The 22,522-nt window shown below is 44.6% G+C and overlaps 1 protein-coding gene across 5 annotated transcripts in view; it reads right to left on the bottom strand.

Annotated features, from left to right (window-relative positions):
• LOC147627453 (malonyl-CoA decarboxylase family protein) overlaps positions 1-22,522 on the bottom strand; it is a 110,708-nt gene that overhangs the window by 75,002 nt on the left and 13,184 nt on the right. For 4 of the 5 annotated variants that reach the window (XR_015268238.1, XM_086814348.1, XM_086814347.1 and 1 more), the window contains exons 2-7: positions 20,749-20,786; positions 20,407-20,497; positions 20,192-20,312; positions 19,831-20,023; positions 19,593-19,737; positions 19,256-19,346 (exon numbers count right to left, since the gene is read on the bottom strand). Coding sequence is in view for 4 of the 5 variants with exons in the window: in XM_086814348.1 (XP_086670474.1) it covers positions 19,256-19,346; positions 19,593-19,737; positions 19,831-20,023; positions 20,192-20,312; positions 20,407-20,497; positions 20,749-20,786 (679 nt within the window). In the remaining variant the exon portion in view is untranslated. The remainder of the gene's footprint in view (positions 1-19,255; positions 19,347-19,592; positions 19,738-19,830; positions 20,024-20,191; positions 20,313-20,406; positions 20,498-20,748; positions 20,787-22,522) is intronic. The other variant, XM_086814350.1, reaches the window with a different exon arrangement.

The following is a 22,522-nucleotide window of genomic DNA, read 5'->3' as shown; positions in this document are numbered from 1 at the left end:
CGTCCTGGATCTTCTACCAGAATGGACCAAAATAACTATCAGTCCTGCAAAGCTCTCTCAATCATTGAAATAAGTGAGTAGAAATCTCGGTAAACGACAACGTATTCACCTCTCTAATCCGACTAAGCGTATCTGCGACACTATTCATTGACCCCTTTCGATAACGAATCTCAAAATCAAAATCTTGTATTCATTCAGTCCATCGAGCTTTCCTTCCTCTTAAATCATCTGCATCACACACATACTTGATTGATTGATGATCAGTCAATACCACAAACTTGGAGCCATATAAATAATGTCTCCAAACCTTGAGAGCATGAATGACAGCATAAAGCTCCTTCTCAAGGGTTGGCCAACGAAATTGAGTGTCGTCCAACTTTTTACTCTTAAAAGCAACAAATCTACCATCTTGAAATAGACCAGCCCTGATTGCATAGTCACTGGCATCAGTTTCAAGAACATAAGGCCAACTAGGATCGGGTAATGCTAAGATAGGTGCTTCCTTGACTTTATCTTTCAAAAGTCTGAAGGCCATATCTAGATCGTTATTCCAAGTGATAGGCTAATTCGACTACTCCACGACCTTTCACTAAGTCAGTCATCGGTAGTGTGAGCTGAGAGTACTTCCGCACAGATTTCCGAAGAAAAACAACAAAACCGAGAAAAGAACGAAGTTGTTTCACTGTCTGCGGTATAGGCCAGCCCAAAACCTTCTGAACTCAGTCATATTCAATGCTCAACCCGTCTCTAGTGATCTCCCCATATGTTCACGAAAAAGATCGTTCATCATTTGCTGGAAAGTGGCTGGAGCATTGGTTAACCCAAAAGGTAATATGAGAAACTCATAATGGCCATACCTAGTCGGAAAGGCGGTTCTTTCGACATGCCTTTCATGAATACGTATCTGGTGATAGCCCGTACGTAAATCTATCTTTGTGAAATACTTCACTCCGGCTAACCGGTCAATCAGGTCATCCGATCTAGGGAGAGGATAACGGTTCTTAATTGTCAGCTTTTTCAATCTCTTGTAATCTATACACATTCTCCAGGTGTTGTCCTTCTTTCTCCTGAGTAACACAGGTGCACCCCAAGGTGATTTACTTGGACGGATCTGGCCCATCCTCAAATAATCTATGAAATGTTTGGCCAACTCATCTTTCTCAGCTTGGCTCATCCTGTAAGGTGGAATACTAACAGGGTGAGCACCAGGGACCAGGTCAATACGATGATCAACTACCCTTTCAGGTGGTAAGCCTGATGACAGTTCCTTAGGAAATACATCTTGAAACAAATCAAGTATCTTTTTTAATTCGTTGCTTTCAAACACACTTAATTCATTAACATCCATTGTAGGTATGAGAAATGAAGAAAGTGCAATCAAGACACAATAGGGAGCAGTATACAAGGAAGAATCCATTATATTCCCAAAATCAACTGTATGTACAAGAGGCCCCTGAGAGAGATGTATACAATCACCTAAGATACTATACTGGGTGTTCCTATGTTCAAAAGAAAAAATATGACTAGACCAATCTATCTGGACTTGAAGAGTCTTAAACCACTCAATCCCCAATAAGAAGTCTATATACTCTAGATGCATAATATAGCACTCCAGAGTATCTTCGTAGTCCTGAATCCGGATCGGTAGCGTCTCCACCTTTCAATCCCATACTTGCCGACCCGCAAGTAGGCGTACCTCATAGGTATGATCGCTGGGTATTGTGTCAAGACCCAATTTCTGCACAAGTTTATAATTAACAAAGTTGTGTGAGCTGCCAGGGTCTAGAAGAATGGATTCTATGGCCATTCACTTCTCAATAAACTCGGAGAAGATCATGCACGCCAAAAACTTTAGAGTTGAATAGACAATCAGAACATGAACTAGGGCGAGAAAGTACGGTAACTAGCGTACTTATCAAAGACAATTGGTTAGCTGCCTTTGGCTTGTGAAACCGGCCCCTGATAGAAAACCAGAGTGCGGTAGGAGCAACCACCCGTCCACTTGTAGTCTAGATGATAAACAAAACACAGATTGGAGCTAGAGTGCCCAAATCTGAAAACACAACGACACCTGTTGGCCCCAAAGCTTGGCGCCCCTTGCGGTATTTCTTTATTCCATTAAAATAATATGTATGGCTGAGTACAACACAAAAACCAGCCGAGAGTTTACACCTGTAAGTCCAATCTGGCTGCCCACAAATCCTTCTCAGCACAGAGGATCTATGCACACAGATCTGTGTCCTCAAGCAACACACTGTGCCTCCCTCTGATCAGCCAAGTTCACAAAGCAGGCCAGCCATGGGCATACATCTGGCATAACTCAAGAGCATGATACATCTTCTCAGCTCAACATACATACGCTGTCCAATCCCTGTCTTAATCCCTTGTCAATCTGCCATACTCCTCCTCTCACAAGGAGCCAGATAACACATACCTGTAGCAGACATCAAGCAATAGAAAGAGAGATAGATGAACAGAGTCAAGGCTTACCAAGTTCAGCTCGTGAAACAACTCTGGAGGAAGCAACAGCACTAATCTGTGCCTGCAGGCACTTGAATCCACGATCCTGCTTCACACATGTGCTTGCACTTGCCTGTATCTTCCTCCTGATGCTCACTCCTATGCTGTCCTTGTAAAGTACAGATCTGAAAATCAGCACAGTACCGTCTGTACCGCCTCGGGATACGTGCCAGGCGTTGTACTTGCATAAACAGCCTGCTGTCCACTTCTGTACCAGCCTGAATCAGCATGCACAGGTCTGTCCAGCACCCAGAAAAGCGCCGTCTGCACCTGTATGTGCTGTATCTGACTGTCCGTACACTGTACGGCAGTCGTACAGGGTGTACTTGCTGGAAAACACACTACACAGCCTGAACAGAGCTTCTGCGCAGCCACCAGCAGCTGTCCTGTGCGCCGCCAGCAACAGAGGAGAAAGAGAGAGAGTGAGAGAGTGTTCAGTACTGGCCGTACAGTGCTGTACGGCTGGTTCCACTCAGAAAAACAGCAGCACAACTTCTCTTCAGCAGTCGCCTCCCCTTCCTGTGCTTTTCCACGCTAGTACATCATGCGCATGAGGGAAAGCTCCCCTTTTACTACACGATTCCCAAAAAGGGAAGAGAGAGAGAGAAGAGAGAGAAAACCTCCTTCCCAATTTAATCCCTAGGGCCCCAACTTAATAAGTTCCCTAGGGCCACTAAGGCCTAGGGGCAAACTTCAATAAACATTCAAACTTAATGTTTTAATGTTCCCCCTTCACACCTAGGGTTGTCCACACATCTTAAACACTGTCCGGGCACCCCCCATGTGAATCTTAAAATATTCTGACTCTGCAACCACCATGCCCACACTTGTCCTGCTCCATTTTCACAGGGCCATGACATACCCCCCTCTTGAAAGATGGCAAGCGTCCTCGATTGCATTCTGGTGTTGCATCAAAATATCCAAAGTGAAATATACAATATGGCAAGATCAGCGTCCCAATCTCTCTGAGCCATACACATGTATCAACATTCACTGCAAACCAATGGCATAGTAATAGTCCAAGTTGTATACCACTGTGAACCATACATAGCCACAAAAATCTCCATGTGACTAGTACACATATATCATAGAAGTCCCATAAACAGATGTACTGTCAGCCTCAGTACCTTCGGATGAGATAAAATCTGCACCAAGCGACCTCTAGATGTCATCTGAGCCTGTCTGTATCAAGGGAGTGGAGGTGCTACCCCCCTCTTGAGCATCAGGTAATGCTCCAGACCCATGCTCTGCTGAACCTGAATGAGCCACAATAAGAGTCGGCTCTAACTCAAAGGCATCGAGATAAAGCTGCAAAACCTGAGGTGAATCTGTTAAGTCACCTTCCTCCATCCACTTCGCATCCATCGGTGAATAGTTCTTGAACTTCACAAGATAACGACGGGAAACTTTACCTCGTACCTTCCTTTCTTTATGTGCCAGTATCTGCTCTGGAATCAGAACCTCATCAAGTTCCTCAACTTCCGGCTGAGCCTCATCTGATACATCCTCAGGCACATCCCCACGGAAAGGTCTAAGAAGACTCACGTGAAAAGCATTGTGAATCCTCCAGTGATCTGGCAACTTCAAACGATAGGTTACCTCACCAATCTTTTCCAAAACCTGAAAAGGCCCATAATATCGCATACTCAACTTAGGGAATAAGCGCTCTTTACCCTTCATCTTCTTGAGTCTAGCCTTTTCAAAACGCAAAAGAACCCAATCACCCAATGCAAACTGTAAATCACGTCTGTGACGGTCTGCGGCTTTCTTTTGCTTCTGCTGAGTTTTCTGGAGGGCCAACTTAACTCTCCGATAAGCTTCATCCAAGCTCTCCACATACTGATCAGCCTCAAAGATCTTATCCTTTGTATGCAAAATGGGCGGTACCTTCTTCCCTCCTTCGACAATCTCAAAAGGCGCCTTGCCTGTCGAGCTATGTACAGTGTTGTTATATGCAAACTCCACCAAAGGAAGATACTTTTCCCATTGTTGCTTGTGCTCTGACACATAACACTTGAGAAGATCCAACACTGTAGAGTTAGCCTCTTCTGACTGACCATCTGTCTGTGGATGAAATGACGATGAAAACTTGAGAGTTGTACCCATGTTGTCAAACAACCCTCTCCAAAACAAACTCGTCATCCGTGGATCACGGTCACTAATGATAGACGTAGGCAAGCCATGATACTTGAAGATGTTCGCCATGAACAACTTCACCATATGATCCACTTTAATTGTCTTCCTCACGGGAATGAAATGTGCCTGCTTACTGAACCTGCATATGATTGTCCAGATGCCATCATTTCCCGTTTGTGTCCGTGGAAGATCAAATACAAAATCCATGGCAATGCTCTCCCAAGGTCTATCGGGAATAGGTAAAGGCTGTAATAACCCTGGTGTCTTCTGACGGTCAAACTTTACCTTCTGACATACAATGCATTGCCTCACAAAGGCATCAACATCTCTTCTCAAGGTTGGCCAATAAAAGAAAGTCTCCACTGCTTTGACCGTGGCGTCAATTCCTCTATGACCTGCATACGGTGGAGCATGACTTTCAATCATAACCTTGAGTCGCAATGGCCTGGTAACACACAGTCTGCCATGCATCAATAAAAACCCATCTCTGAGAGTGTAATGCTCATGCCGCTGACCCTCAGACATCTGATCATATAACCTTTCAAAATCCTCATCATGGGCATACTGCTCTTTCATTTCATCAAGCTCATGATGATAAGCAAGTGAAACTGCAGAAACCTGTGGCTTGCGTGACAAAGCATCTGCCACTACATTCTTTTTGCCTTCCACATGCACAATCTGGAAGTGAAACATTGACAAAAAGTTTGCCCAACGCATATGCTTCTCTGAAAGCTTAGTCTGCGTGAGGAAATATCGCAAAGTCTGATGATCTGTCTGCACAGTGAAATCAGCCCCAAGCAAGTAGTGTTTCCATGTAGAAAGAGCGTGAATTACAGCCAACATCTCTTTCTCATACACCTGCAAATGCTTCTCGGCATCTTGCAAAACTCGACTCTCATAGGCTATCACATGTCCCTCTTGCATGAGAACTGCACCAATGCTACTTCCACATGCATCACACTGGACAACAAAAGCCTTTCGGAGATCCGGTAACACCAATACTGGGTCCGAAGTAAGCTTTTCTTTGAGCTTTTTGAATGCTGTAATTCCCCGATCAGCCCATCTAAACGGAGTTGCTTTCTTCGTCAAAGCATGAAGAGGCGAAGCAATTTCAGCAAAGTGCCGTATGTAACGCCTGTAATAGGAACACAATCCTAAAAAACTGCGTACATCATGCACGGTCCTCAAAGCTGGCCAATTAAGTATTGCTTCCACCTTTGCTGGATCCATACGGACTCTATGACCAACATTTTCCCTCCTTGGCATATTGCTCTCTTTGCTCCGGGGTTAAGCCGAATTTGTTCTTCCTTGGGCCCTGATCTTTAGATGTGGTATTTTCAGCTCTACCAGGGTCTCCCGGAAGTTCTTTTTAGGTGGCTGTCCACCCTTTTGCAGATTTGGGACAGCCTTGTCTTTCCCCTTTGAACCGCCTTGATCCTTTGAACCGCCTTGATCCTGCATAATTTTGAGCACCAATTGCTCCGTAGCAAGAGCAGAAGCTGTGAGTTGTTGCAAAGTATGTTTCGGGTGCAATTCAATGCCCGAACGATATGCTGGTTGCAGTCCAGAGCAAAACTTCCTCTTTCTTTCATCCTCAGTGATTTGCATAAAGGGAGTTACTTCCAGCAACACTTTCCCCAAAACTTGTTAACATACTGTTGCACGCTTTCATTATCTCTTTGCTCCAGCCTGTCCCACTTTTGAGTGAAAGTTTGCTCCGCATTTGGTGGCAAAAACTGAGCATAGAATCTATCCTTAAATTCCTTCCAGGTGCAAATAGGATCCTTAGTGATCTTTTCGGTGATCCACCAATGAGCAACGGTCCCTTTCAAAAACATGCTAGCATGGCGTACTTTTGACTTCTCAGTGAAGTCCTCATCGCTAAAGGCAATGTCAAACTGTGCCACAAATGCTAACACTTTAGAAGCATCATGCTCCCCATGAAAAACATCAAACTTGACAGATTTGTCACCTGCTTTAAATTCCTTGAGCTTTCTGGCATGAGGCTCATGGTCTTCTCTTTTTCTTTTCCCCTTATCCAACGGGGCAGCCCTATCTGCATGGGCTCCATGGGCCGTCATAGAAGTTTCATGAGGCACGGTGGCATGTGCTCCATGAACTTGAAACTCAGATGCATGTGACTTTTCTGCATATGGCAATGTCTCTCCATGAGACAACTCAGAAGGCAAAATTTTTCTAGCAACAGACCTGTCACCCTTACCATGAGATACATGTCTTGAATGCATGTGACTTTCATGTCCTCCATGAGCACTAGCATACATATATCTGTCAGGCTTTGTGTCTTGTGGAGAAGACGCATGTCTAGAGGTGACTGTCACCTCTTCCTTTTGCATAAAAGACTTCAGCCTTTGAGATGCAGGATCTCCATGCTTCAAACGAGGTGGATTTCTGAATTTCAGCTCTCCCTTGTCCCCCTCTTTGATGTCACCTTTGCGGAGGAGGTAGGCAAGTGCTAACTCCCTTGGCTTCTTGTCCACTTCCCGTGCCATGGACTCAAAAGTTACATCTACCATTGCATCAGCTTTCCTAGCTTCAATAGCACTTTGCACATGGGGATCTTCATGCAGAAATTTTAACTCTTGCTCTTGTGCCTGCAAGAGTTTTCTCATATGTTCCATTTCAGCCCTCATTGCATCAGGCCCTTGTTCAAGCATGACTGTCTTTCCTCGAGACAGTTGTTCCTTTGATTCACTATCATTAACCCTTTCAAGGGGCTTGTGCCTTCTTCGCAGAGCATCAGAACCACGAGAGGCACTAGATGGACCCCTCGAATTAGGCACTTCCAAAGGGTTGCCTTGGCTGTCCACTGTGTTTAGGTGTGCTAAAAGTGGGATGTCCAGTACACAGGTTCGTTTAGGAAGAGGGAAACAACCGTGCTCTGATACCAATGAAACCGATCCCGTCAAGTGGGAATAGACTCCGTTGGACACCCACACGCGTAATAGCACAACTTAATACCACAATTTGAAATGGACAGCTTAATTACAACTTGAAATTGAAATGAAATGACATGAGATAATTGGACACCAGCACTGGGACCGGAACGGGCCGACCCCCCCCCTCAATATATGATATATTTATTGGGAGTATTTAACAAATACAATGCTCCATGGGTTCCAAGAACCAGATGATGTCCATGTACAAATGAATACAGTACCAAACAATAGGCTCGAAGTAGATATTCGAAGCAGAACAAGTGGCAGGTCCATTTTCAGTTTCATCCATATGACCATGGCAAAAAGATCGAGTTGGCAGCACGTTTCCTCTCAAACAAAGCTTTGCTTTGGTGGAAAGAACTCAATCCTAAACCAACGCCTTGGGCACAGTTCGAAGAAGTCTTCAAGAAAGAATTCCTCAAGAAAGAGGATGACTATGATATTGTTGCCAACCACTCTTTTGGGTTTCTTCGTAGCCGGTTTACCCTACTTGTACCGTTTACAGGTTAAAAACAACAAATGCAAAACTTTGGACAAGGCCATTCATTCCGCTCGTATCTATGATGATACAATGGTCTCTTCCAAGTCTAAACCCGTGACCGAGCAGGGGAACAAGCACAAAAGGAAGTTCTCTGTCACCAATTGGCCGACCATTTGGTCCATCTCCAGTTTTTGTGTCTCGTTCACTTGAGGCCAGGCCAGTGTCTCATGTGAAGAGGCCAGTATTTTTGCTGACATGGACGGGAGCCAGACTGGTGCCACCCGTGTATGACCTGGACTGTGTTCTATCCATGGGATTGTCACGCCATGGAAGAGCCAGTATTCGTGCCGTGTCTTGCCTATGGGACTGTCACTCCATAGGGAGGCTCGTGCCTGGAACTGTGTCTTACCTATGGGACTGTCACTCCATAGGAAGACCAGGATTTATGTTGTACGTCGTGTCATTTTTGTGTCGACAGATATTTTGTACTTGTTCCATGAATGGGAGATATGTCCATGATACTATTTGCACATGCATTCATGTTCTGCATGTTTGAAACTGTTTTCGCATGACTTGTATTTTTGTGTTTGCCTGCTTGACGTGTTACTTACTGAGCAGGGACGCCTGCCAGTGTGTCGTGAAGTCTGCTCTGTCTTCTGACGAGTTTTGGTGCATGTGAACAGGTGGTAAGTATATTGCACATGTTAGTTTAATACTTTAATCTCTAACCTTTTGATTTATAAGGTTGTATGTTCACATACACTTAAAAGTGGGCACCCACTTATTAGGGGCCAAGGTGGGGAGCCACACTTAAGTTGTGTGTGTGTGGGGGTGGGTGCATGGTCACCTACCCACACCCCCATAGAACTGGCCGCCCACATGCAAACGTGGGTAGCCAGTCACAACACAATTTTGTAAAAAAAATAAGCCACCACCTCCAACGAACACACAACCGGCGATCGTTTCTACAGGCTGCGCATGCTCCTCCGCTTCAGGCTGTTCCTTCAGCCTGCTACTCCTCGTGGCATCCAGGCGGTTACTGAACTCCTGCGCATGTTTTCCCAGGCTGTGTTCCTGTATAACCTGGCGGCCATCTTCTCAAGCTACGCCGCCTACCACAGCAGGCGGCTGTGCGTTCATCACTAGCAGCTGTACTTTTATAGTCAGGCGGCTGTGCACTGCTACCTGATGGCTGCAGCTCCTACAGTTGGTGGCTGCGCATGTCCTCCCCAACAACCTGCGTTTCTGCCTCACAGGCGGCTGTCCCTCTCATTCCGGCAGCGTTCCAGCTTCAACAGGCGGCTGCCCACTGTGTGTCCACTTCCGCTAACTGAGCACTACAGGCCAACGGCTGCAGGCTGCCATCCCTTTTCCACTATAGCCTAGCAACCATACAGGCTGTGTGTGTGTCACCACCATACAGGTTGCACTGCCTTCACAGCAGGCCCCTGTGTATCTATCTACAGCGGCTGCTCCTCTTCTCCTTTGTAGGCGGTTATACCTCCTTTCCATAGGCGGTGTTTTCCTTCTTCAAGTGGCTACATCTGGTGTCCCACTCAAGTAACTACGCACAGATTCCTCAAGAATTGGATCTCCATCTGCCATCTTCAAGTAAGTGAATTTTCAGATTTAAGTAAAGTATTTTGTGATAAATCTGATAAGGGACTCTCACTACGGCAACACCTGTTCGGTGCCGGATAGTCCAAGCTATTGGAGAACCTCGGTCCAAAGGTGCTGAGATCGGGAGAGCCAGGCGTTAGTACGAGAGCGCCTGTTTGTGCGTGGTCTTGGAACACCAGTGGGGCGCTCTCCGCGGAGTCTAGTGAAAGCACAGGACCGTAGAGATTGGACCACGGTAGTGAAGTATCCACTATCTCTTTGGTACGTTGCTTTTGCTCGCCCCCAAACTGGGGGCCTAAAGCAGATGCCAAAGTATCCATACCCCCGAAAGTGTAGATAGGGTAGTGTTCAACAAAGAGATGGAGTTCTATAAAGCCTGCATCTACGCGGCGACTTGTGCTTGAGGAAGAAGCTTCGAGAGCAACTTTAAACCCTTGGAAATCTGATTTGGAAACAAAATCGTCGAAAAGATCGCCATCTGTGGCTTCCGTAGCCGGCAGGTCCTCATGAATGGGCTCAATTTGTCTCGGTCTTAAGCACTTCTAATAGATTCCTTCGCAACTTGTAACATTTCTTGCATATCTTGCAAAAATTACGTGTTGCATCATGCTGAAGTCCTGAGAATCCCACTGTAACAGGTAATCTAGGTTGAAAACCATACATAAGCATGAAAGGACTAAAACCTGTACTCGTATGCTTAGTACTGTTATATGCAAATTCTAACATAGGAAGATAATCCTCCCATGAACTCTGTCTTTTGGATACATATGCTCAAAGCATATCCTCCAAAATCTGATTCACTCTTTCAGTCTGGCCATCAGATTGAGGATGATCCGAGGAACTCAAATTCAAAGTTGTTTCCAACTTCTCAAAAACAAGTTTTCAAAAATCACTCGTAAACTTAGAGTCCCTATCACTGACTATGTCCTGCGGCGGTAACCCGTACAGTCTAAACAATTGCTCGATAAACTGTCGTGCTAATTGCATAGCTGTAATAGTCTTCCGGGTTGGTAAAAATCTAGCCATTTTTGTCAAGCGATCTACCACAACCCAAATAGAATCGTGGCCTTGATGTGTTCTTGGCAATCGGATAATAAAATCCATGGAAATACTTTCCCATTTATTACTTGGGATTTGCAAAGGATGCAACAACCCAGCCTGTCTAAAGCGTTCAGCTTTATTTGCTTGACAAACTTGACACTTGAGAACATAATCTTCTACATACCCTTTCATCTTTGGCCAATAAAAAGTGTGTTTCACTAACGATAATATCCTCTGTACCCCAGGGTGTCCGGCAGAAGGGACGTCGTGACACTCCTTAAGAATCTTGGACCGAATGTCCGGGATCTATGGTACACAAATTTTGTCATTACGGAATAGTAAACCATTCCGAATCATCCAACCACTGACCTCCTGCAGCCTGAATAGTAGGCTATTCCGTCATTAAGTCTTGGTCAATCAATGAGCTCCCGTCCTGGATCTTCTGCCAATATGGACCAAAATAACTATCAGTCCTGCAAAGCCCTCTCAATGACTGAAATAAGTCAGTAGAAATCTCGGTGAACGACAAAGTATTCACCTCTCTAATCCGACGAAGCGCATCTGCAACACTATTCATGGACCCTTTTCGATAACGAATCTCAAAATCAAAATCTTGCATTAACTCAACCCAACGAGCTTTCCTTCCTCTCAAATCATCCGCATCACACACATACTTGATTGACTGATGATCAGTCAATACCACAAACTTGGAGCCATATAAATAATGTCTCCAAACCTTGAGAGCGTGAATCACAGCATAAAGCTCCTTCTCAAGGGTTGGCCAACGAGATTGAGTGTCGTCTAGCTTTTTACTTTCAAAAGCAACAGGTCTACCATCTTGAAATAAAGCAGCCCCGATGGCATAGTCACTGGCATCAGTTTCAAGAACATAAGGCCGACTAGGATCGGGTAATGCTAAGATAGGTGCTTCCTTGACTTTATCTTTCAAAAGTCTGAAGGCCATATCCAGATCGTTATTCCAAGTGATAGGCTGATTTGACTTACGTCCACGACCTTTCAACAAGTCGGTCATCGGTACTGTGAGCTGAGAGTACTCCCGCACAGATTTCCGAAGAAAAACAACAAAACCGAGAAAAGAACGAAGTTGTTTCACTGTTCGTGGTATAGGCCACTCAAGAACCTTATGAACTCAGTCATAGTCAATGCTCAACCCATCTCTAGTAATCTTGTGTCACAAGTAAATGATGTCTGTCATGAAAAACTCACATTTACTTAACTTAGCATATAGTCGATTCTGTCTTAAAATAGATAAGACAATCGTGAGGTGTCTAACATGATCCTCAAGAGTATGACTATATATCAAAATATCATCCAGGAACACAACCACAAATTTTTTCAAATAGATCGTTCATCATTTGCTGGAAAGTGGCTGGAGCATTGGTTAACCCAAAAGGTAATACGAGAAACTCGTAATGGCCATACCTAGTCCGAAAGGCGGTTTGTTCGACATGCCTTTCATAAATACGTATCTGGTGATAGCCAGTACTACGTAAATCTATCTTCGTGAAAAATTTCGCTCCTGCTAACCGGTCAATCAGGTTATCTGATCTAGGGAGAGGATAACGGTTCTTAAATGTCAACTTGTTCAATCTCTTGTAATCTACACACATTCTCCAGGTGTTGTCCTTCTTTCTCCTAAGTAACATAGGTGCACCCCAAGGTGATTTTACTTGGATGGATCTGGCATATCCTCAAATAATCTTCGAGTTGTTTAGCCAACTCATCTTTCTCAGCTTGGCTCATCCTATAAGGTGGAATACTGACAAGATGAGCACCAGGAATCAAGTCGATACGATGATCTACTGCTCTTTCAGGTGGTAAACCCGATGGCAGTTCCTTAGGAAATACATCTTGAAACGAATCAAGTATCTTCTGTGATTCTTTGCTTTCAAATACGTTTAATTCATTGACATCCATAGAAGGTATGAGAAATGAAGAAAGTGGAATCAATACACAATGGAAAGCGGTATACAAAGAAGAATTCATTATATTTTCAAAATCAACTGTATTTACAAGAGGTCCCTGAGAGGGATGTATATAATCACCTAAGATACTATACTAGGTGTTCCTATGTTGAAAAGAAAAAATATGACTAGACCAATCTATTTGGACTTGAAGAGTCTTAAACCACTCAATCCCTAATAACAAGTCTACATGTTCTAGGTGCATAATATAGCATTCCAGAGTATCTTTGTAGTCCTCAATCCGGATTGGTAGCATCTCCATCTTTCGATCCCATACTTACCGACCTCGCACGTAGGCGTACCTCATAGGTATGATCGCTGGGTGTCGTATCAAGACTCAATTTCTACACAAGTTTGTAGTTAACAAAGTTGTGTGAGCTGCCAGGGTCTAGAAGAATGTGGATTCTATGGCCATTTACTTCTCCATAAACTCCGAGAAGATCAGGCAAGCCCAAAACTTTAGAGTTGAATAAACAATTAGAACATGTACTAGGGTGAGAAAGTACAGTAACTGACGTACCTGTCAAAGACAACTAGTTAGCTGCCTTTGGCTTGGGTCCTGCGTTGGTCTTTGCACCCTTTTGCTTCGGGCACTCGTTACGCATGTGTCCTTTTTCTTCGCAGATGAAGCAACATCCCTCCTTCTTGAGCTTCAAAGCTCTAAGGAGACGTTTCTTCTTCGCTGGTGTCGAACTTGAATTCTTCGAAGGTTAGTCCGAAGACTTGCATTTGTTATTTTTAACCTGTAAATGATATAAGTCGGGTAAACCGGCTACAAAGAACCCCAAAAGAGTTGTGGGATCCATCTTCGTAGCTTTCATCTGCAAGTCCCTAAATTTTTGGAGGTAGACCTCATAAGTGAGGTGCTGCGAGGTCATGGTCAAAGCTGTAAATCGAGCAACAACATCATAATCATCCTCTTTCTTGAGGAATTCTTTCTTGAAGACATCTTCAAATTGTGCCCAAGTCGTTGGCTTAGGGTTGAGTTCCTTCCACCAAAGCAAAGCTTTGCCTCTGAGAGGAAACCTGCTGCTAATTGGACCTTTTTCCCATCGTCATATGGATGGAACTGAAAATGGACGTGCCACTTATGTAGCCAAGTGTCCACTATCTCCTTGTTGGTACGCTGCTTTTGCTCGCCCCCGAACTATTCCGGAGTAATGATGGGGCCTTAAGCAGAGGCCAAGGTATCCATACCCAAAAGAGTAGATAGAGTAGTGGTCAAAAGAGAGATGGAGTTCTGCAAAGCCTGCATCTGCGTGGCAATTTGTGCTTGACGTTCCGAAGAAGAAGCTTCGAGAGCAACTTTAAACTCTTGGAAATCTGATTTTGACACGTAATCGTCGAAAAGATCGACATCGGTATCTTCCATAGCGGCAGGCCTTCACGTTCGATAAGGAGCTCAAACTCGAATTCTTGAGTCGACATCTTGAAGAGGGCAAGGAGAGAGAAAATTCGATCTTGCACAAGAAAAGTGCTAGAGAACTTGAGAGCTTGAGAGCTTGAAAACTTGAGAGATGTGTGGCAAGAAGCCCGCTTAAGGGGTTTGTATAAGCTTTCCCCAAAAGCAATCTTGAGTTTGCTTTTGTGTTTATATATATATATATATATATTCTGTTTTCTTTTTCTTTTTTTTTACACCTTTAAGCTTTAAATGGGACTTTAAACCCTTTAATAAGGTTTAATCCCCAAAAAAAAAAAAAAAAAAAGCTAATATCGAAGCTGGTATGCTCTTACGTTTTTTTTTTTTTCTTCGCCCACATGAATTCAGCGCCACTCGTCGCCTGCGCGCCTGCACATGTGCTTTCCGCCTGCGCATAGGCATTGCCACCTGTGCACGGCTGCCTGCCTGCATAGGCCTTGCTACCTGTCTGCTTGGCTTCCTGCCTGCGTACGCTTGGCCGCCTACCTGCCTGCGCACAGGTGATGCCAGCCTATTCGCCTGCACCCACAGCACGTGTGCAAGCCCTGGCCAGCAGCACCCGACTGCACATATCATAGTCGGCGAACTTCTCTCTCTCTCTCTCTCTCTCTTCAACAAAAAGCCATGCTTTTTGTTTTCTCTCTCTCTCAACAGTTCATACGACTGCAAAAACGCATCCAGCCTTCTTCTTGCTAACAAATCAACCCTGCTAAACCACCTACACCCTCATCACGGTTTCTTCGATGAAAAAGCAACATACTAATCTGAAAAACAGAAGTATGCATAGACAAAAAACACCAAGCTTCTTGAACTCGTACCTTTTCTTCGACCTCATCTTCTCTACCTACCGACTTGCTCATTCACGAGGCATGCTCTGATACCACTGTCAAATCCCCATTGGATCTCCTCGTGGAACTCTCCTGGTACATGACTCGAAACCTGCAAACAAACCAAACAAACAAGAACGGGGTGCAGGCCTGACTCACCTCCCAACCACGTCAGCCGTGGGCAAGCCCACAAGACTTGGCTATCCCCACCGAGCCACGAGCTGAGCTAACTAGATGGACGTACCGACCAATCTCTACCTCGTGACGTCCCATACCGCCACGAAGCTACCCTCGACGCGGGCCTCGAGACTGCTGCCGGCCTCAGCTGCATGAAGCAGGTGCACGTCTGCACTAGATCCAGGCTCCTGACCATAGAGCTCTCACAAAGTCACGCGAGACTCTATATGACTAATGACTAACCTTGGCCACCCTTTTATAGGCTCTTGGCCGGTCATCGGGCGTCCACACTTAAGCGCCCGCCCGTCCATACTTGGGTGCCCGCCCGTTAGTCTATCCCTAACTCAGCTCGTCAATCAGCCTGCCTAGCTCCAAGCTTCCCCAAACCTCGAAGCTAGTCTTGTGTGCGTGTAGCACACGATAGATACACACTGTGCACATGACACTTTTGTTTGCAGAGGGGGTTATCAGTTAACCTTGGGAAGACCAAGGTCATGTTCTTCTATACTTCCCCTAGTGTGAGGGAACATACAGAGATCACCTACATGGGCAAGCAAACTCGTATGTCTACTTGGGGTCACTTTCACGAGCTCTGGCGGACGCTTCTCCATGAGAAAGGCATCACAGGACAGACCGACTAGGGAATACGCTGCACTTGCCCTCCTAGAGAGACAGTGCCACCAGACACTTCCGAGAACCCAGGACGAAGGGCTGGCTTTGTGACACACTAGTGACTTCAGCGATGATGTATGAAAGGCTTATCAGCGGCAGATTGGCAGTGCATAGAGCGTCCACATATTTTGATGCTATCCAGATTTATACGCAGCAAACCACCTGTCCCTCACCATATTATTCAAGCAACTACAGCACCTATGGTGGTGGAGGCCTTTTTCCAAACTGTCACGTACATACAGAGGATACTAGCCATGGAATCGTCATGTTTACTATACCTGGCACTACAGTCTTCTCAAGCGTCTTCTCAGGCGATAGCAGCAAGAGGGGTGCATCCATCCTGGTATGCTTCTGTCCTCACATGGTTTACCACACACGAACTACAGATGAGCCGACTACCCCCATTTCAGTATGACCCTGAATACCCCTACACCAGGCTCACACATGTGGACAGAAACCGGGTAATTCGATATGACTTGCTACAGTTACACATTCGAGATGCGTGGATTACCCCAGGGAAGCCCCTACCACCAAAGATGCAGTACTACAGTGACCATTTTTTGAGGCTTATAGAGGATGGATTCATACATAAGCCAGGATACCTGGAAGTTTTCATGTCACATGCCATGAGGATAGCACTTGGTCAGCTCAGGGTCTCATCCCATAGGCTCGAGATTGAGGTTGGGAGAGTAGCAGGGATCCCTACAGAGAGCAAACTCTGTAGATTGTGCCATGGAGGAGTAGAGTCTTATGAGCATTATATTTGTCAGTGCTGTGCCCAGTGTATTATGAAATCAGGGGGAGATTCCACTGCCTATTTAGAGAGGGCTTTGGGCTATTATCTCGGGTTATGGAGTATCCGGATCAGCGTTGTCTTGGACTCTTCCTGTTGGACATCCGACGACACAGAGAGTTACTATTCAGAGATCCTCGACGCTGGCACCCATCTCAATCTACCATCACCAAATTTTTCCACCCAGAGGAGGACACTGAGATGGATGAGGCCACCACAATACCACCGAGGGGCCCACCATCGCGCCCCTCGGCTGGAGTTACCCTGCCTCGTGCCACCGTACTTCGGAGAGCTAGATGGCCTCACCCTCCTCTTCCAGAGGAGGAGGACACAGAGACGGATGAAGCCACCAACCGACCCCCAAAGTGATGAGATCCTCGCCCACCACCGAGCTGTAGCTGCTACCTCGTCCCAGCTTCTCCTCGGCCCTGCACATCTAGGGGCCCTCCTCACCCCCTCGTCGTTGCTGGAAATCCTTTATGGTCCCCTACCACACATCGATGGATAGCTCCCTCTCCACACTCACACCCCCATATCCTCTATACCCACTTTGTATCCACGATGATGAGGATGGTGATCATCCATGATGAGGATGACAATGATGATAGGGATTAGTGTTAGTTCTTTTTGTTATGTTGTCTTTTTTTTTCATGATGAGATTCCATGGACAGATTGTACACCTTTTGTCTCGTAGACCCGTTGGGTCTTTTGCAAGACGTAAACATATCTTCTTCTTCTTCTTCTCGCAGCCTGCTCTCCTGTACCATGCAATCCAACAGCATTTCCTCTTCTAGAATCAAAAATGTCCAGTCATTGCAGGGAAAGAGTGAACCATTCATATGGTTCTATGCAAAAGTCTCCTCGACTCTACCAGCAACACTCGTTCCAAAAAGTACTAAGTGAAGAGTAAAGTCTACATGACTCTACCAGCAACACTCAGTCTAAAAGTACCAAGTGAAGAGTTGTTGTATCACACACATGATCTCTTCAAGAGTCCGATCAATGAGCTCGTGTAATTTTGTGAATCGAACCACTTGACCATAGGATCGTACTACTTGATCCTAATGTTGAAATCTCTTAAAAGCTTCGGGAATCGTACTACTTGACTAAGGGACCGAGAATCATACCACTTGATCCTCTACTTGGCATAGATCCAGGGATCATACCAACTTGATCTATTTTGCTAGGTCAGGCTCCAAGAATAGTACCACTTGAGCTAACTCACATAGACTCCGGGGATCGTATGACTTAATCTAGTGCCAATCCAAATCCAAAACTCTACCGCTTGTAAACCAAGTTGGCCAAAAGTACCTTGGTGGAGAGGTGGGCTCAAGTTTTAGATGCTCATCACATTTTGCAAGAAGATATTCCGCATTCTCCTTGCAAAGTTGCAAGAGTAAGGTATGCACATAACTCATGCAACAATATTACAAACTACCGAAGAAAAATAAAATAACAAACACAGCAATCCTGCAAAGCTCAAAATATACTTAGCTTTTTATGTTTGTCGGAGTCGAATTTTCTATGTCCTTGACTATGAAGACGAGGTCCTCTTGTCGAAGCCATACATTCTGAGATCCAAAGCTAGATTTCTTCCATGGCTGGTCCTCTCTCACGAGCAAGCAACAGTATGGTTCTCAAACTGGGTTTGTGCAAAACTTGCACAAAATCTTCGATTGAAATTTTCCAAAATCTGGTAGATGCTGGCTAGAGGACTAGTAGTCCTTTGGATTACCCACACTAATAGCCTTGTGAATTGGCCTGGCCACGACTGTTTTCCTTAGTTTAAAGGAAGCTAAGCTTTGATACCAATGTAACTAATCGAGGGGTTCAAACTTCACAAACGACTCCACTTAAGAGAAAGGCACTCACTTTATCCCCTTAAAACCACCAGCACACTTAAACGCTTGACGGCCCTTTAGAGGCTTAATTTGGACCCAATACGGTTTACTCTCTACTGTCTCTCTCTCTCTTTCACTTCTTCATGTGCAAATCATCAACTTTATGGATGCTGAATTATGCTCTAATCAAATTAACATTTCTATCTCCTAGCTTCCACTTGCAACACCCCCCCCTCCAAATGGCAGTAAGCTTTGGCATTCAAGTGAAATAGAGAGTGCTTACACCCCCACCAAATGTTTACTTTTTCATTGCTAGCACAGTGAAAAAACTGTTTCCCTTTATTAAACTGTTTTAACATTCCAGATGAAGAGAAAGTTTGACTTTTTATCCAGCCCCAAAAACAACAGTGGCGTAAGGTCGCCCTTTTACAGGCTATCCCCTTTGCTGGACCATCCTGCTTTTTCACATCAAGAGACATTGTGCTCTTTCCATCTTATATCATGGAGATAGTGCCATGCAAATGATATGCTAATTACAGCATGTATTTAAGGGTATCTAATCTGACGGTCAAAAAGATGATGGTGTGTGTATTTCATGAGTTTCTGAAGAGTACTTGGGCTACATCAAAACCTTGGAGATGTTAAGCGTGTGTATTTGAGCTTATTAATGCTTCATTGCTTCATCATGGGATATGTACATTGTACATAAATGACATGTAGGGTTAACAACATGAAAACAGAATTCTTTTCAAAACATTATGCTCAAGATTTTTTTTTCAAACCTGGCATTGAAGGATGGAAATACCCAAAGCAGCGCCGTCCTGATCCAAGCCTGCGCTTTAAGTCAAAAAGATTGCTTATGGGATGAACAGCCTGTTAAAAGAACAAAACCCAGCATAAGATGTTGCTTGAAGCATGCAGTTCCCGCCCTTGATTGCATGTAGACTGTTAAAGTAACTCCCAAATCAAAAAGATTACAATAAGGAATCGTAGTTTTAAGGTCTCTAATCTATTATTATAAGCATCACATAGCCACCCATGCACATGGTTGGTTGTGATCATCCATATGCCCTCTGTGTACAAAAATAATCAAGGGAATGCTCAGGTCATGGGTTTCACCTCATATGCTACTATCTTTTCCAGAAGTGAAGCAGGATCATTCCACGTGAATTGATGGAGCTTTAAGCCTGCAGGGCTTAATGCAGTCTCCAGCACCTCCTTCAACACGACATCCAAGGAACGAAAGGATGCTAGATTCTGCTCCCTGTCACAATTTTAGGTTGCATGAGAAAGGAAAGTGGTTGGAGTCTCAAAAAAGGAACATTACGACACTTGGCAGGTACAATGCAATGCGTGCCTATTTGGAACATACTCAATTACTGCCCTCAAATCACCACGTAGATCAACCAAAAACTTTAAGCCACCGGGTTGACAATTTATCCGTTTGAAAAGCTGCATAGATAGTGGTGTGAGAGCAGATCGCAAAGTCTGTTCTGTTCGATACAGGGCTGGCAAGTTTTCCCCTTGGTTTGTTACCTTGTCATCCTTACCTGCGAAATGGATGATAAAAACCCAATTGCAAGAAGGGTGGAGACGCTCTCATCAACAGGCTTCTAGTTCTCAATAAAGCTTATGTGGTCACTCTTTCAGGCAAAAAGCTGCACACACAACGCTCACACACACACAAAAAAGGTCACACCAAGGGTCAAATGCAATACCATGCTGAAGACCCAAGTAGTGTCGAAGAAGGCTTTGAATGTTAGCTCTGTCAACCCCATACTGTGTGGCAAGCAGATTAAGAGCATGACGCCTGTTGATCAAATCAAGTTTGTAGTATTCCTATGCAATCACATTATAAAAAAGAGATGTGACCATGTGAGGATACAACAAGGCGGATGATTATTTACACAATGCTTGCAGTGAACAATGGTACCTCTGAAAACTGGCTTATTGCAGAATCAGAGCTGGCACTAGCCTTAGCATGTAAAACTTCGCGAATTAATCTCTGCACTGTTTCAAACAGCCTGCACATGCAAATCAAAGCTGCTTGGTATTGGGTGATTGATGTATCATTTATAGCATAGATATGTGCTTTAAAACAGCCACTGTCGCTAGTCTCTCTTTCGACTTAAAAGTGTTAAGGTCAAGGAAGCCTATGAAGAAAAGTTTTACTTCTGGAGATAACAATTCAAATAAAATGCATGCTGATAACCACTCCCGGCACATGTGCGTCATACAAACACATTAGATGACCTCACTGTACAGGAATCTGTACCTTGATGAACCTTCATCATTTGAACTTATCTTAATACCCTGCTCACATAAACAATTCAGAGCATTCAATTTTCAGCCAAAAGTATGGTAGACTACAGTTGTATAAAAGAATTAAACCAAACGGGCTACACAAGCTTGTGACAAACTAAGCCATAAGACAATCATAAAAGCAATTGCTACAAAGACCATGCAGCTTATGTCACATGCACTCTGCACTCAGTGCATGGTGACAAACTGGCTCATCATCAGCAGTGCAACATTTGTACATTATTAGAACCCAGTAGGATGATATTTGTCGTACGCCGTGACCCCATTGTACATCCTCTGTCTAGGATAAGTCAAGCACAAGCTACGTAGGTCATTCCTCAGCCTTAGCGGGTCAGTCAGTCAGTCAAGTCCCTTAACCCACTTGGAGAGAATCATTCATGCATGTAGAGTCAGTAGAAGCCTTAGGGTTTGCATCAGAAAGCACTTTGCATCCTGCATAATATGCATTCATATGCCTGTGCATCAATCAGAACATCCCAAAAACCTTAGGGAATTTACTAGGATTTATCTAGTATTTTTCCTATATTTTATGGTATTTATTTAGCATTTAATGTCATTTATAATTATAAACTTTATTAAATAAATGACCAGCCAACTTGAACAGCCCCTAGTTAGTATAAATAAATAGGCTTGCATAGGGCTTCGTTCTTCATTCAGTCTTCAGTGTGCCCTTGCCTTCAGCCCTAGACTAATCCAACAGCCTTGGAGCTTCTGCGTTTGCTTCTCCAGCCTTGGGAACCTGCGTTTTTGCTTCCATCAGCCCTACCAGTCCAACGCAGCAGTTCAGTAGACCATTCAGTAGTTCTGCAGTCCCTACAAACCATAGGCGCAGCCATACAGTACATCCACAGGCCCAAAACAGTAAGCACCTCTGCGTTTTCTGCATAGATCACAGCCCCCCTGTGTTCAGTTCACTGCAACCCTGCGTTTATAGTTCTACAGCAGACCAGCCTTGCGTTTTCAGTTCTACAACAGTATTCAGCCCTACAGACCTGCGTTTGCAGATTCCAAGCAGTTTCAGCCTTGATTCATCAGTATACATCAGTATCCAGCATTCAGTGCATCATCCAGGCATACACCAGTCATCTGCTAAAGGTATTCTATCATTCATAAGCATTTACAGCATTCTAACATAGCTTAGAACAGTCCACCGCCTTCTTTTCTCAACCTCAGGTGTGCAGCCCTTCCTCATGCCCTTGGGAAGAGTGCATAGGCTCGAGATCAGTTCATTGAGGCGTTTCTACAGCCGTGTACAGTTCAGCCAGGCTTCCGATCCTCCGAGATCTTGCATTTGGCTTATCTACAGTCCAGACTCATTCTCTCTAGAGTAATAAAGCAAATACTATCTCGTTATCGGGATAGGGGGCCTTTCAGTGGGTAATTTGGGACCCAATCTGGTGTACAGTTCTCATATCTCTCTCTCTCATCTCTTTAAAGTTTGAAGTATTAAAGTGGATTGCTAAACTCACGAAACTCAGGATACAGAAGACGGTGTGAGCATTTGTGTGACAGGATCTTCCAATACAAAGACTTCCGCTGCATATCACATTGGTATCAGATTCAGATTGTCCACACACACCGTATCCTAGCATGGGGGCATCCTTGGATAGTTAGATTGCGTTCCGGCACGACCACCGACTTCAGCATCATGTCTACAGAAAAGAGTACTCATCAGCCCCGGAAGACGTCTCCCCCGAAGGAGACCATGTTCTTCCGCCTACAGCAGA

The sequence above is a fragment of the Cibotium barometz genome, chromosome 20, assembly GCF_041138505.1.
Source record: "Cibotium barometz isolate CiBa-2024 chromosome 20, ASM4113850v1, whole genome shotgun sequence".
Taxonomy (NCBI): domain Eukaryota; kingdom Viridiplantae; phylum Streptophyta; class Polypodiopsida; order Cyatheales; family Cibotiaceae; genus Cibotium; species Cibotium barometz.
This window is presented reverse-complemented; position numbering and strand designations above follow the sequence as displayed.